This window comes from Hetaerina americana, unplaced genomic scaffold (assembly GCF_022747635.1).
Source record: "Hetaerina americana unplaced genomic scaffold, ioHetAmer1.1.p SCAF_3, whole genome shotgun sequence".
NCBI classification, from domain to species: Eukaryota; Metazoa; Arthropoda; class Insecta; order Odonata; family Calopterygidae; genus Hetaerina; species Hetaerina americana.
In genome coordinates this window covers 25,231,654-25,248,934 of record NW_027286874.1, presented here as the reverse complement: position 1 = coordinate 25,248,934, position 17,281 = coordinate 25,231,654, and the positions used below count along the sequence as shown (strand labels likewise).

The 17,281-nt window shown below is 35.8% G+C and overlaps 1 protein-coding gene across 1 annotated transcript in view; it reads right to left on the bottom strand.

Annotated features, from left to right (window-relative positions):
• Positions 1-16,314: 16,314 nt before the first annotated feature.
• The window catches only part of LOC139689965 (discoidin domain-containing receptor 2-like), a 654,793-nt gene continuing 653,826 nt past the window's right edge, over positions 16,315-17,281 (bottom strand). Inside the window, exon 19 of the mRNA XM_071587123.1 lies at positions 16,315-17,031. Coding sequence (XP_071443224.1) covers positions 16,882-17,031 — 150 coding nt within the window. The 3' untranslated portion in view covers positions 16,315-16,881. The remainder of the gene's footprint in view (positions 17,032-17,281) is intronic.

Here is a 17,281-nt window from a genome sequence, read left to right as displayed (position 1 = left end):
CCGAAAAAATTCAATGACGCTTGTAAAAGCAAGGCACAATCATTCCCATACCTGATTTTGTTAGTTTATCCCTATCCTGCTTTCTACTGCAGAATATAAGTGTGACAGGTAGTATTTATAGTAGCAAAAATGCGAGTAAAAATAAGCAGCTATTTCCAATGGCCCACAAGAGAGATACTAATTCCAAGACACTATGGGAGATGTCTTAACAGTAACTTTTAACGGAGTCATCCACTAAGTATGCATTACAATTCAATAATCTCAAAGTGTAAAAATCATTCCCCTTGACCAGGATTCGAACCTGAATCCCTCAATGTCCAGCTGAGTGCTTTAGCCAGTTAAACTATCAAGGCTACTAATTTATTTCTTGATATTCCCACAGGGGGCAGCTCAATGCACATGCATACATGAAAAGATGTGGTCAGTAAAGCTACCAACATGACTTACATTAAAGTATGCAACTACCAATAGCTCTCCTCGAAATATAATATATGATAAAACAATAATCAAAATAATTCTCTTTTCTCCTCTATCAATGCTACTCCACATTCACCCGACTACTAAGCATTGCACATCAATCAACACTGCACATTAATTAATGCATTAAGCATTTCTACAAAATTTGTATACTCTCAATAAATGCCTGTCCTGATTACAAGTTCTTTGGTCCTTGGACAAAGAAGTGGTTTTGTACGAGGTTAAGATGAAAAGTTCTCAGCCTGACAATGAAAGACTGATTTTCAGTTAAAAAATGATTTTACTGTTCTACATAATCTTCCTTGACTTCAACTCACTTGGTCTATCATTTCTCCAACTTTAGTATTCCTTCCCAGAAATGAGTCTCGAAGGCTGTGAAAGTATCCTTCTACTCGACTTCATTGGATGCAAAGCACTTTCCAGAAACAAATTTCTTCAAGTTTAGGAATAGGATGGAAGTCTGAGGGTGCTAAATCAAGAGTAAATCAAGATGGTCAGGGAAATGGTACCTCAAATCCCATAGTTTTCCTATCGCCAATGCACCTTTGTGAGCAGATGACACCAGGTTGTCCTGGTGACAGATGATTTTTTTCTTCTTCAAGCCAGGCCTCTTCTCATGAATTTTGGCATCCAGCTGGTCAAGAAGGTTGGAGTAAAATTCACGTGTAATTGTTCTGCCTTTTTCAGGGCAATCAATTAACAGGATGATTGATTACCTTTTCTGTGGTTGTCGTTTTAGGCCATCCTGCACATGGGTCATCTTTGAGGAATGTGCGACAATATTTAAATTCAACTGCCTGCTTTAGAATGGTTGAAATTGAAGGAGCAGAGTCCCTGTACACTTTTGTCTTCTTCCAATGAATTTCCTTTGGGGTTAATCTATCCAAAATGAAGAATTTTATGACTACACTAAATTCAAGTTTTTCCATTTTATCGAAAATCATGGAAGATGTCTTCTGCAACCATACGTCTAAACAAAATACTTGAGAGAACAAGTTGAAAATTGTCTTACAAACTAGTGATACATGCACCCAGATAGGAATCATAAATTTTCACAGATTGGAATGCCATCTCTGTGTCAGGCCTAGAACCTTTTACCTTACCCTAATAGGAAGGTCTACAACATTCTCATTTGATCTTATCTACTCAAATACTATTTCCAGTTTGCACCAAATTTCTGAAATAATGATGTTTTACAAATATTTGCTGACTTCTATCAGATAAAACTGTAAATTCAGAAATACACAATGCTCCAGGGTAGTCTCTAAAAGTTTTAGGCTTTGATGCAAATCTTTCTTGTCCCTACTCCAGCAAGAAATCCCTCATCCATACGACCCTTAACCAAACACTGTATGACCCAATCAAACATAGCTCTGTACTCCACAGCATCTTTTTCCTTTCTATTTCATCAGCAAACTGCAGCTTCTGCTAATATGTATAAAGGCATGCTTCAAAATGAATTTTGCATCAACTTCTGATTTGCCCAATTGGCATCTGCACGTAAATATTTTTATGGGTTAACCAGTTTTCCAAAAAATGAGGGCAAAATGCATTACACTCTTCAAATATTGAAAAATAGGTTTCCCATTCTCCTGCGACTAGTTCCTCACAAAATGACTGAATAAGCACACTGCATTCACTATAAATGCCCTGGTTGTCGCTCTCACATACAGAGGCTTCCATAAGCCCTTTTGTTAGGGTTCTGACAAAATGTTTCATCTTCATCCCTCTCGGCATGTATTCCACTTCTAATGGGGAACTGAATCTCTTAAAATTCAACATTAAAATTTTCTATATATCTTTACTATAAGACTCCTAATTAATATTGTGTTCCCTTTTGTTGTTTATCAATTTTTATGGATGGAAAGGTTTTTATTATATTATATAATAAAATATTATACACTTGTGCCAATGCTTTTTCCATCCTTGAAGCAATCCTGATAAACCCTATTTGGTATAGCCATGAGATCTTCTAGCAATGCAGTCTTAATCTCCTCAATCATTGCAAATCTCCATCCTTTTATTGGTCTCTTCAGTTTTGGGAACAGGAAGAAGTCGCAGGGGGCCATAAAATCCCTTGCAAGCAACAATGAGTGAGCAGGTACATTATCGTGATCCAAAGCCATGAATCGTTTTTCCACAATGCCAGACGTTTTTTTTGTATGGCTTAAGGAGAATTACCTTGAAGTAATGCACCATTTGTGAGAAACGGTGCATTACTTCAAGGTAATACTCCTTATTGACCATACGTCCTTGTGGCAAGAACTCATGATGCACTACGCCACGGTAATCAAGGAAAATAGAGAGCAAAACCTTGACATTGGCTTGCTTTTTTCGGTCTGGGTTCTCTTGGGTTCTTCCATTGGGGTGATTGGGCTTTGATTTTGACGTCATAACCATACCCATGATTTTTCACCAGTTATGATCCTTTTGAGCAAATCAGGATCATCATTGACATCATTCAACAGCTCCATCATTCAACAGAATGAACTTCGCTCACACACGTCTCATGACCAAAACAATTAAAAAAATTGCATGGCACAAGCCAACCAACCTGCCAATATCCTCAGCAACATCTCCAACAAAATTTGATGCAAATTCTTTAATCGATTTTTTTATAGCAGAAAATTGCCGAGCACACGAAAACACGTCAAATATTTGTATCTGTCAATAACGAACTAAATATGCTGTATTGTTGAAACTGTAAACAAATATTTGGGACATGTGTACCAGCGCAACAAAACAAAAAATCAAAAATCGAATATGAGCCTGGGTCCTCTGTGCAGGAAACCAGTATGCTAGCCACTGCAACAACTCACTCCCCGAAATGACTCTCTCAAAATATAAAAGAACCAGCCATAAAGTACATCCATCTGACCAGCTTCATTGTGAATCATCATTATTTTATGTTCAGTTACTGGAGAATGAAGGAAAAGGTGAAGTGGACATAAAGGAGAACAAATGAGGAAGTGCTAGGCATGGTGGGGAAGGTGAAGAGATTGCTGAGAGATTTCCAAGAGGCAGGAAAGATGGATTCAGAGCATTTTGATTGGTGATTTATTTATTTAATGACTTTTTCAGGGCAAGATTGAGACTTCATAGTCCCTTCTTCCACCTTTGCTGGTGGTATGTTAAAGACTGTCATAGAGGGGAGAACTTAAGGCAGTTGGGGAAGGGGATGGAATTGGATAGGCATTTTGGATGGGATGAAGAGAGGAAGGAAATATGCTGAAATGAAGGGTTTATTCCGGTTTCAAATATCTGGCTGTGTTTTATGAGGAGAAGCAAGAAAGGTGTCATTGTATTGTTGAACATGGCCATCCAAAACTGACCAAGACCCCATGCCTCTCTGAAACAAATCATAACTCTATAAGTGTCCTTGTCCTAAAAGTCCTAGCCCCTCACACATTGGCCACATTTACCAAACCGTCCATACCCTCTTTTACGCGGCACATGTAGTACTACAGTATAATGCACATGAAAAATCGTTTTTTGTCCAACATGTGCTCAAGTAATCACACAGCATTACAATTGATTACCTTTAAATTTAAAACATACTCTGATGATTTTTAGACCAACATGAAAGCATTTTCATGTTGAAAATTGATAAAGTAATTATGAATCATAGAAACAGACATATTTTATCATCTTACTTTCCATCCTACCTCATCTTATGTATTCTTACCCTAAACAACAAACATTCCTCCTATACCATTAACCTTCTCCCTGCTTCCATGCCATAGTCTCTTCAATGCCATTCTCACAATTTCCATTCTTTCTATGAAGAGGCCTACTTTCCGGGTGAAACAGCTTTTGTAAATCTGGTTTTTTAAGCTATCATAGTAAAATAAAACCTAAATTCTGTGTATCTGTATGTAAACTGAGCATTCCTGTGTTTGGGATTTATGAATCTCTCTCAATGTATAATAGAAACCCAGGCGAGAGCATTTATGTTATTGGGTACTTTTATTTTATTTATTCAATCTGAACATTCACTAATCAATACTATGGTAATTAGTTATAATTCTCTGTAAACCTTCATTCATTTGAGACTCAGAGCTCACCATCACTGACCCTCCCAAACCCAGGAGGGTTTTGATCTTTTGCTGTTGTATTTGCATCATCTATATCTGTTCAGTCCCTCCAACATTTTTATAGCTCCTGAAAAGTAAATTTATTGGTATTTAAAGAAGCTTTTCTGTTCACAATGGATATCAGAACTTAGCCTTTTAAAGAGCTTAAATGTTCAGCATAGAAAAATGGTTCGTATTTTACAGGCTCGTAGACAATTAGTCACTCATCTCTTTATCTTCCTAGTGCTTCATCAGCAATCTTTTTTGACCATTGTAATATATTTTCATGTAACAGCCAGTATTTTCACTTATGCCCTTGTAAGATTATTTGCAACAAGAAGTACCCACATATCTTGTTACAAATTCTAATGTTGGCATATAGTGTTCTCTTATTAAAACAAAAAAGAGAATCTTTATTTTTTGCATAATAGCTCTTTTATGCTTTCAGTGTTTGTTAGCCATTGTTCCTATGTGCTTTGACAAATGCTCTATAGAAATTTCCTTTTGGATAAAAAAATTCACCAATTTCACTTAAAAATCAAATGATTTTATCTTAGTAACTTCCTGACTTCTACTTTTTTCATTAAATTTATTTTTCACTTAGAGTAATTCCTCTTAATTGACTGTCCTGGATGATGTCCAAATTAATGTTCCCATTTCTTTTCAATGTCGATGTTTCTACGCTGATATAGTGAATAAAAATTAGGTATAAATTTTACTCAAATGATTTCTGTTATGGAAGATTCCTTTAATTTAATGGCAACTATAATGCTATTGCTGAATTTGATAACTAGTTCTATAAACTTTGTCTGATCCATATTGTATGTTCACATTCAGCCATTCTACCCTTCCTGGAAAATTTAACTTAGAATTCTTCTTCTCATTTACTATATAGGTATTTCCATCATATACGTATGTGATGCTAAAAGAGGGGGATCTGGAAACTGCTTCAGCCAAGGTTTCACCAATCTCTCAGAGGGTTTAGAGGGCACATAGAGTGTAGACCTCAGAATCATATTGTTGTTTTTCAGGGAGGCTTCACTGTATTCACCTGCACCTCATCATCTGCTGTTCACCTTCATTATCATCATAGAGTTAACAACTTTCATTACTCCATGTTTGTGCATTGAAGTATTTTATGAATCAGGTATTGAATAAGTTTTGGCAAATTATCATACAACAACTTGCTAGCCAAACAATGACTAGGATAGCAATAGTGTTTTGGTAACCAAAAACAAATAGTCCATCCAGTAAAAGTGTGTTCTTGGTTGCTTGTTTTATTTAGCCCTTAGTGGAAAACTGTTGACAGGCAAAAAACTATTGAATTAACTGTTTATAATATTATGAAAATTCAATAGTTTTGATTGATTTTTTATGATATTAATAATGATTTTCAAGTTTTATTTTATACAGGGGCTTTCCACATAATATTGATCTAAATTTGAAAAGAAAATTATGTTTATGTTGATCAAATTGACATTTGCTGATATGGGAGAAATACAGGTAGTAGTCAAAATGAAGTAGTAGCATTATGTGCAACATTATCTTTCTGTACACCATGTATTTTTCATAAAATATTAAATGTAACTTTCCATTGATGCAGGCTACATTTTATACATTATTTTCAAGTTTTATTTTAAAAAAATGACTTCATTGCCTCAACTGGAAATTGGTTGTTGAGATAGTAACTTGAGTAGAGTTTTCAACTACAGATCAGAATGCCCCAAATTACAATTCAGGAAATGTCTGTGGGTAGCATAAGGAAAGAATCTGGTCATTCCTGAAGGCCATCAATGAGCCAAAATCCTGTTCTCATCATGTAAGTGTGGACAAGGATTTTGGAGAAATGTCAGTTGACTTTTGTGGATTAAAGAAGCTTAATTTAAATTGTATTTTTGTCTTAGCTAGATTTTTTCATGGATCATATATGGTCTGAAGTGGATTTTATGGAAAATTTGGGAAGGGTAACCTTTTCTTAATTTTTTCAAGTCAAAATTGTTAAATGAGATAGTTGCCAAAAATCATTTGCCTCATTTAATGAAGAACACAATGTATTTTTCCACTGTTGTTTATTACACAAAAATAAAGAGCAGTAGAAAAATACATTGTGTTCTTCATTTAATGAACACAAACTTCCACAGAGTTGAGCCAGAAATAATCGAATACATCATTCACCTTTTTTTTCTTTACCTGTCCCTAGCCTCCTCACCTTGGTTCCATGCTACTTTACTTTTACCAACATGCCTGCCAAAATGCCACATAGTTCAATATCCTCCGTTTGTTTTTACAACAAGATCCTGCTAAAAGCATTCAAAGGAGGTCTTTATGGTTTGTTGAAATTTTGTGGGGAAATTATTCTTTTTTATGTGCAACGAATCCCACCAAAAATCCCATCCTTCTTAGTGTTCTGCCTGTCCTAGAGATAGGACCAAATGACATACTGAAGCTGCCAACAGTGAGGGAAGTAGTTATATGAAGTGCTGTATGCTTGGGTCAACCTTAATTGACTCTTTATTCTTAAAGCTAAGCTCTTCCAAGAAGTGCAGCTCGAAAGCTTGAGCCTTATCTTCTGACCAGTATCAATTGCTTCTGAGAATGCTTCATAATTCATTATCTCACCTTAAAAATATCCATTGCGACTTTGGAAGAAATTCCCAAGTCATGCAAAATCCTTATTTTAACAAGGCTAACTAAGAAAAACTATGGCAACTATTCAAGTACATAATATTGTTTCTATTTCTTATCAGCTTCTCTTTGCATTCTATCTGCAGTCAAAACGAATGTGCAATTTGTCTCAAAGGAGCGAAGTAAAGGCAAGAGGAATGGTGTGACATGTCTGGAGGATAAAAGAAAAGTAATCCTGAAGAGTGATAGGGGAATAGAAAAAGAAATTTTGTAAGAGAACTCATCACAATCAGCATGCAGATTGCCTCAATTTTGAGAGTGATCTTGAGAAGACTTTATTATAACAGTATTCCCTTCCCTATAATGGGAAAAGCAACATTGAGACCTATCAAACAATGAGTACGATTTTCTATCCACTTAAAGTAGTACCTCGAATCTCCAGCAAAAGAATGAAGGAGAGGGCAAATGATTACTGAGGGAGTGATCATTTTGGGCTCAGAAATGAGAAACTTATGCATGATGATATAGCGGTAATGTGATCACAAATAGAAAATAATGTCAATTACAACCAGGGTGGGCATTGTGAGATAGGACTGTTATCTATCACCAATACCTTTTTGCATACAAGGAGAAAATTATAAAAAGGCATGGGAAAAGCTGTAGAAATGGAAGTAGTGAGGAATTCATAAAATCAGATTAGCAAATGATCAAACTTTATTTAGCTAGTCACCCTAAGCATAACAATCATTAGTGACTTCATTCAAAAAATAGGTGTGATAGGCATGAGATATATGATAAATATTAATAAAATATAGATGATGAGGTTGTAGAGATTAAATTAGGCATTAAGATTGGAGGACATGGATTACTTTAGGCAAATCAGTGCAACTATTTTGTAGGTGTTTTGGTTGAAGTTGGTCAACATATGTAATGAGTTCATAAGAACAATAGCATCAGGCAAAAAAGATTTTACAAAGAGTAAGGAATTGATGTCAAGGATGTTGAACATAGCTGTAAAGAGAATATGAGTATTAGTGAAAATTTTGATGTCAAACGTAATAATGTATGGTGCAGTAATATGGTCATTGAAGCACGAGGATAAGCATAGATTGGAGGTCTGGATATAAGATTGACTGAAAGGGAAACAAAAGAAGTACTAATCATGGAAGAGGAGTAGATAGGATTTTTGGGGGAGGTTCAGAGGAGAAAGGAAATGTGAAAGTATAGAATTTAAATGGGCAATGGGATATTAGATGGACTGTGAAGAATATTGGAAAAGCAATGGGAAAGGAGGAAAATAGTAAGCATTTTGGATGGAATAAATGAAGGCAAAAGTAATGTTGAACAGCGCTGTTTCCTATAACATTTTGGCCCTAATCAAATAAATATAACTAGTGGATAGTAAATGCAAATCAGTTACCCTGAAAGAAAAGTATTATTTTTTAGAAGTAATTGCACACCAGAAAATTCCTGCTGTGTGAAAATAGTATGGGGTACTGGGGATGCTGGGAGGTAGCCCACTTGATGTCACAGTGACTGAAGTGCTTCACTGCCTATACTGTAGTGTTCTGCTAAGTTTTAGCCTCTTACTCTGGTAAAACACAATACACTGATTTCAATACAAACTCTAAGGAGCAAAATCACACTCTAAAATGTGCAATGCAAGATGCTGTAATGCTTTCATTAAAAAAAATTAAGTTACAAAAAAATATTTAGGTAATAAGGATGTTTAATGGTGGAAATTTACTTGCAGAATACAGGGTGCGTTCAAAAAGTAATTCAATTTTTTTATTTTTAAATGTAAATTATTGAACAGTTTTGCACAAATTTAAAATTCTTCAAAGACCTGTCCTTGGGCCTCTACTAATTTTTTCCAGATACTCTGCCAGGTTCGGCACGCGCCGCGGAAGGCGTCTCCGGGGACGTCCTCCCGGCACGTCCTCCGGGGACGAAGGTATTCGTCACGTCTGATTGGATCTTTTCTACGGACGAAAAACGAGTTTTTCAGGGCTGCCTTAATCTGGGGGAACAAAGAAGTTTGCTGGAGTGACGTCAGGACTATAGGGGGTGGGGCAGTGTTGGCACCTGGTGTTTTGCCAGGAACTCGCGGACTCATTGCGCGTTGTGGTAAACACCTTGGACACGAGCTTAGGGCACACTTTCCTCATCGTTAAATCTTCGGTAACGATGCGATACACAACAGTAGACGACAAGTTCAGTTCATTGGCAACCATCTTGATACTCAATCGACCGTTAGAGTCCAACAATTGTCGAACAGGAGCCACATTGTTGTCAGTTTTTTCTGGTTAACGGCCGCCCAGAGCTTTGTTCGTCGTGAACCTCTTCCCGGCCCTCCTTAAAGGCCTTTAACCACCTCGAAACTTGAGAGTAGGACAGAGCTGAGTCCCTGTAAACCTCACGAATCAGTTTGTTAGTCACCTGAAGATTTTATCAGTTTAGCACAAAACTTAGTAATCGCGTACCTTTGCTCGATCGTCGATTCCAATCTTTTCGTGACGTGGTCGGTGCAGAGGTTTACATTAACTGACTTCCTGTCCCTTCCACAGCTTGGAGAGCACTGAGACCGGTTTCGCGACAAAGCTTAGCGCCCCCCCCCCACTCCAAGTGATTTGATCCCATTCCGACCATTAGGATTTCATTCAATATCATTACTTTTGGAACGCACCCTATATAATAAATTTGCTTACACAGTAAATATCTTTTGAATTTGTATCTTTTGAATTTGTATCTTTTGAAAATAGTTCATATACTTTAACTGAAATAAATAGTTTTTGGTCTTCTCCATCGAAAAAACATTTATTTGGCTTATTATCTACATCTACATCTACTTAATACCCCGCAAGCCTCCGCAAGGGCGTGTGGCGGGGGGTGTTAGGACACCACCCGTAGTTTAGAAAAGAAAAAAAACCGCATGCAAGAACCACAAATTCATACATCCACAAAGAAAAAATGGCATACATTCATGGCAAAATCACCCCATGCAAACACTCACACTACATCTTACATACACATGCACCTGAAAGTATACCTAACAGCTTTGCAGTGTTTAACTTTGCTCCGACTTGTAAATTCAATGTTTTTAATATTTCTAAAGTGACTTCGGTTTCTTACTATTGTGATTTTTGATTGTTCGGGGAAAGAATGAGTATTTGTACCTATCTGTCCTGGAAATTATGTCTCATTAGAAAAAATATATCAACACAATGAGATGAAGACGATAGAATGAGCTGATTAGAGGTTATTATCAATATTGAAGTGCATGCCAATATTTTCGATTAATTAATTACTAATGTGAGGTGGAACTGAGACTGAAGGTTAACCCTCCTGCACTAGCAGTCTAATATAAGCAGTACACTTAACACTGTGGAACTAGTGTTGTCTATCTCCCTGTGACCCTAATTGGGTACAGGATAATTGCAAGTCTCAGTCAAGATCAGGGCACTAATCGTGTGCAAAAGAGATTAAAACTCCTGCAAATTCCTTATTTTTGAGATTTTGTTCTAAACTTTTAATTTCATTGGCATAAACAATTTTTTTCGCCGGTGGTAAAATGAAGCAGAATTATTCACACGGTATTTCCTTTGTTTTCTGGTTTCTGTTCATGATTTGGTTCTTATCCACTTGATTTGGACTTAACCGAATATAAAATATGGCATCAGTGCGAATTTTGAAATGCTTTGAATCAGTTTACGAGGTCTGTTCAAAAACTTCCCGAACTTTTTATTGAAAAAAATACTTCACTAATAAATTATTTTCTGGCTCCCCTTCATTTCAACGATGTTTCCATTTTTTTAAGTCCTGAAACGCTTCTTCTGGAATGCTCATAAGGTTCTCCGTCGAATTTTTCTCTATCCCTGGAATGGTGGTAAACCTTTTACCTTTGAGCATGGTCTTTAGTTTGGGGACCTTGGTAATCTAGTTATAAGTTTCCGTGAAGGGTTTGAAGAGTTTCACGCAGGATTTCACGGAACAACATTGCTCCTTCAAAGAGTTCATATCCGCGAATTCGATTTTTCGTCGCACTCGGCGAACACCCATAAACGGTCGAAACTATATCAACAAAGTGGTTGATGGCGGTTATTCGGGAAGTTTCCGCGGACACATGCCCTCCAAGCTGATAAAAATAACCAACTGGAGGCACACCATTAAAAAATTTCGGGAAGAAATTTAACAGACCTAGTATGGATTTGGATTGGAAGCGGAATGACTTATTGTTTATTTATTATAATGCTCTGGCGGTCAGGCATATGACATAAAATATGGTCATAGAGATACACAGAAAATTGAATTAGAAAAATACACTTCAATGGAATATAGCTCTTCAAAAGACCGGGGCGACCCGATCCTCGCAGATAATTTATTACATTAAATTAACGTTCTAATGAGTCAATATTTCGAAAAAAGTAATGCAATCAAACCATAAATGTTCAACCTTGTGAAAACTAAGTTATGGAAATATGAATATCACTTACTAGTAATTGTTTGTTGGGGGAGGCGACCGAAAGCTGAGGTCATTTGTGCCATTAGGCATGGACAGGAAAAGAAAAAGGGCGGAGAGAAATCCTGTGTCGGCATTAGCATACCGTTAACGGAAGGTGCCAAGTCTCAGAAACAACAACGAAAGGTCTGCAGCTAATGTATCACTTTCTCGAAGTGCTCTCCATAAGGCACCTCAAGCAGGGATCAGGGTACCACTGAAAACTCTCTACCGCCTTCGGGATTCGAACACGAGCCCTCTGGGTGGGAGACCAGTACGTTAGCTACCGCACTATCGCGATCCCTTCACAGTTACTCAAGACCAATCATATGCAACATGGATATTTCCCCATACCATTTTATTTTAGAGTGCGGTGAATGTGAAAGGAACGGGTCTACACACTTCCAATTAAGAAAGGAATAAAAAGTGAATCAAGCTACAAAAACTCAATTGCTCTCTAACCATTTTATGATATTGGATTTATAATTTTATGATATTGGTATTTTTTGCTTCAAGGTCTGGGTTAAATTAATATTAGGAAGACAGACTATTTCAGATTTAGTATGTGGTCGTCTCTGCCACTTTTCGATACAATTTGGCTCGTTAGAATTTTCATTATTAAAATTGAAAAAGAAGCCTCAAACTAAGCGACTCTATCTTTACAAACTGAAAATTAGAATTGACTCACGCGATCTTTAATATTACCCTGCCACAAATAGAAAATATGCCAAGTTCTCGCGTTTCACTCTTTAACTCGTCGACTAAGGTCGACGTTATTTTGTTTCTCCGACATTTCTCATCATCTGGGGTGGGCTTCTCACCTGGTGGTACTCAATGTATAGTCATAAAAGAGTGTTTATTTATTATTATAATTGCAATATAACGTTCAGTTTGCGTTTTGTATTATCTTTAACCTGTTTCAGGAAATAGATAGTAGTTATCTAATGTGGCGTTATTAAACCTATTTTATTTCGCAGGAGACCATGGGGAGGCTGCTGCTTTAAAATTTAACTATATTTTTGATTAATTATTAATAGGGGTACATTTATTCCCATTGGTTTTTGCCTTTGCTACAACCGCAACTGTTTTCCGGAATCACGATAAGGTAATCTCGGCTCAATTTTCCGTGGTCGCTGAATTCCCATTTCTTAAAGAATCATGAAGCTCACGTACCCTGTTGCTTATTTCGTTTCTATCCCTGCTACCTAGATTTTTTCCATCGTCACTTAATCATATGGAATTAAAATGACAAAAGTACATTACACTCTAGCGATTAGAACCAAATCGTTCGGCGTGATGCAACAACAGCGCACTCTATGACCATAATTGGATATTACATGACAGCAGAAGCACGCCAAGATCAGCTGAACAGGACACACGAGGTAATTGAATGCAAGGCATAAGTAATTTTTTATGAGGATATTCAATTTTTGTTGAAGATATCTTTGAAAAGGCGAAACGCAGTTACAAGAGTAATTAGTGGTGTTTAGTGTCATTGTTCAAATCAAGGTACTGCAAGTCCTGATTATTCGATAACGAAACCGTCTTTTATAACACCTCGTCAGTTTAATTTAGCTCACTTGAGTATACATGTGTCATGAAGTCGTTCTGTCCTAAAAGTTTAAGTTATTTGATGTTTTAACCTTGCGCAAGAGTATAAGATATAATTTCTGGACTCATGCCCCATTTGTGCGGTCAAACGCTGCAGTTTCAGGTAAAATTAAACCGAACTTTTGATAAATATATTTTGTGGTGAAGTTATCGAAGTATGTACCACTTCGTTTTAGAAATAGTGATTCAGTAAACGTGACGTCAATTGTGGAAACCTAAAAAAGTTGGTGTACTATGGCTATTGTTAGAAGGCTATATTTTGAAATGTGTCAAAATTCTTTTTTAGTTCTCCAAAGAAATGAAAAGGTTGACATTTTTTATCGCTTTACTTTCAGTAATATGTGAGTTTTGAAATTTTAAGTGGCGGTGTAGGAGCCCATTAATGAAATCTGCCCTAAGAGCTATTTCTCTGCAAAGAGAGCTGATTCAACACCACAGAAGCTATTCAATCACTCAGCTATACCACCTATGCAGCCGTTAAAAAGCAATTGGATTCTGATCATCGAAAGGCCTCCATAACCGTAAGTGTTTGTATAAATAAAGAAAAATACCTCAAACGATATGTGATAACAAAAAACTGAGACTAAAGGGAATGGGAAATGTCCATTTGGACATTAAGGTGAGGTTAAACAATAGACATTGGTGCCATGGTGCCAGCATATCAAGGATTTACGTCTCTTCCAAGTAGTAAGGTGATGTCGAAAAAAGGCAATGGAAGTTCGGGTTGAAAACAAAAATAATCCAACCTAGAAAGTGAAGTATTAAACTGAGATGTTGAATGTAGAACTTTAACCTTTGCATTTGCTAAGGTTGAGCCCAAAGCTATTCTAAATTGGAATGATTGCCTATTGCTGAAGTTAAAACATATTATATCCATTTAAATGTAACTTATCTCAACCCCTTCTTTGGCTTCTCTGATTCTTAATTTGTCCTAAGTACTTATCTATTGGTTGGATCTTCCCTTTATTCTTATCTATACATTTTACCTCAGTGTGTGTACAGGCCATCTGAGTCTTCTTTGTGGTAGTGTGCTCCATATGACACTTACCTATTCTGCTCATCTGTCTAATACTTTTCTTAAATTTGTCTGCCCATTTAATCTTAAGCATTATCCTCCATCACCATGTTTCAAAGGCTCCTATCCTATGCTCATTTACTTTTCCATTGTTCATTATCTCTGATCCATAGTAGGTTATGTTCATCATGAACTTTTTGGTGAACTGCTTCCTTATTTGCAAATGTTATGTAGAGTTACTTTAATCAAATTCTAACAGAAATCGTACAACTAAATTTTAATGCATATTGAGTCGTTGTATTTATTAGGTGTGCAATAGTAAATCATTAGAATCCATGCGTAGTATTCAAAGTGTTGTGGAACCTTATGTAATAATCATTCAGCATATTTATGATGGCTTTAATTGCAACTGTTAGTGCTAACATAATTGCTGTATTGTCACTCCCTGATACTCAGTCATGAAATGCTCTAACGAAAATGCATTTCATTGATTTAATGCCAGAAATGCTGTTAATGAAATGACATCCTGTTCACACAATTTTACTTCAAATGCATATAAACCTCATGGACATGTATGAGAAGATTTATAAGACTTCATCTATATAAATGGTTTTCATTATGATCTGAGTTGTTATAAACATGACCTTTGAGTGATCAGTGGATAGTCACAACATTTTTAAAGCCACTTTAGTATATTATGGCATTTTCCACACAGCACCATTGGAGATATTTCAGTATTTACCATTAAGAAACCATGCTCCTTCAGGCATTCAAAGTACATGTGTTTATGAGATTTTATATTCTATGTTGTGTTGCAATCTCCAACAATATGTATTATTTATATAAAATTTCTGTTTCCCTTGTATTTTGATGGACCTCTCATTATTTTATTTATGATAAATTTCCAATGTGGTGTAACTATTTACTAGTCCACCCACTAGTGTTATTTTATTGAGGAAAATGTTACTATCTTTCTGAGGAATACATACTCTATTGCAAAAGCACATTTTACAATGTTTGTTACTAAAAGTCACAGTTAGGGATGCTCATGTAAGTAGGTATATAGGACATCTTTAGGTACTGTGCTCACTTGTTCTTGAATGTGGCTGACAGTGCCTTTGAAACAGTGAAATTCACGTACAAGGGTAGAGGAGCCAGTTCATTTCCATATTCACTTTTGGCTTCCCAAGAGTACTTGTCTCCTGAAATATCACACATCTTGGGTGCAACTGAGGGTGGCCCGAGGCATCACCTGGAATTGAGCCCAAGCCCTCAGGTCAGTAGCCCAGCACTCTACCCACTGGACTACCATACCTCAAAACTAAGAAATCAATAATAAAGTCACGAGCCAACCTTCATTTCAAAAATGGTCCATTTATTTCAGTCACATTATTCACATTTACAAAACATGCTCTTTGGTATATTTTTAAAATGAATCATCATTTTAATTAAGGTATTGCTGCTCTAAGAAAAAAAATACACTGGTAGTGATGATGAACTACTTGTTGAAAAGTACACAGTACAAAGTACTATATCATGTTGTAGTTATTATTTGAAATAAAAAATTAATAAATTTCATTTTTTTAATACCTTTTCATTAAAATATAACCACATGATATCCTGGTTTTGTATGAGTTATGAGTTGAGGAAAGCTCTAATTCATGTCAGCAGAATTATTTAGAATTAACTTAGTTTTCTATTTTGAAATTTTGAATTTCTATTATTGTTCAAGCCAAGTTGCAGTGTGATGAATGTCTCAACTTATTCTAAATCCTATATGGCTTGAAAATCATAATCTCAATTTTTCCTAATTTGTGAACATTTTGTTATGATTATATTGTTTTTTCTATTCTTCCCTATTCTGCAGAACTTCTTTCAACAACTATAAAAATATGGAGCTCTTTCATAGGATAATATGTAATTTCAGTTCCCAACAAGTTATTAGATATTTCCTTGATCGTGCACTGAATGAAATGATGATGATCACATTGATTCAATCATAATTTTGACGTTCATTGAAAATATTTTAAGTTGGCAATCCCTAGACACATTTCATGCAATATTTAATCAGTTCTTATGGAAGTTTGTTGAGCACAAGTCACTTCATGTCCACAGGGTTAGCCATTGAATTTGGAACTTTTCTTGTATTGTAAAGTGCCAATTAAATTTTCTACTTCTAAAAAGTAATGCTCCAAACATGGCTAGAATGAAAAACTTATTATTTGGCCATAGTTGCTAATACCTGATGTTTTGTGTGAATCCTCTCGCACCAACAAATGTACACATTCTTCACACAACTTCACCTAACTACATTTATAAAAAGTGTTTTATTAGGTATTTAATCCTAATTAAACAGCTTTAATTGTAGTTTAAGCTTCAAAGCACCATCATCTCAATTGCTAAACTAAAAATTTCCAAGTATTATTTACATATTTACACTTGAGAGTCATTGTACTGCAGTACTAAATGCAACAGTTGTTGAATGAATTTGGTCCAGTTCCACCAGCAAACTCCCATCATTCAGTTGAATACTGAAACTTCAGGGTTGAACCTAGGATATTTTCTCCATTCTGGTTCCTTCTTTATGATCCAATTTGATACCCAATGTTTTTCCTTTTGAGGAACATATGTATCTCCTTGAATGTAGGCCTTAAGTCTTCATCTCTCTTCCAGCATTCTGTCATTAAATCATATACTTCTTTAGGGCATAAACTTGGTTTGGGAAGCATAACCTATGGATATAAAATATGATAATCATTTAAATTTTCATTTGTAAGGAAAAAGTATACATGTGTAGGTATCACATAGAATACAACATTCAATTGTATTGTGTAATTCAACATATAGCTTTTGAGGTTTAATCACGAGTCGTCCTATTTTATTGAAATGAGGTCAGCTTGAAATTATTAAAAATTCTTGCTCTAGAATAAATAATCAGGTGCTATTTTTTTAATTATTATTAAGAGGAATAACAATTTTTAC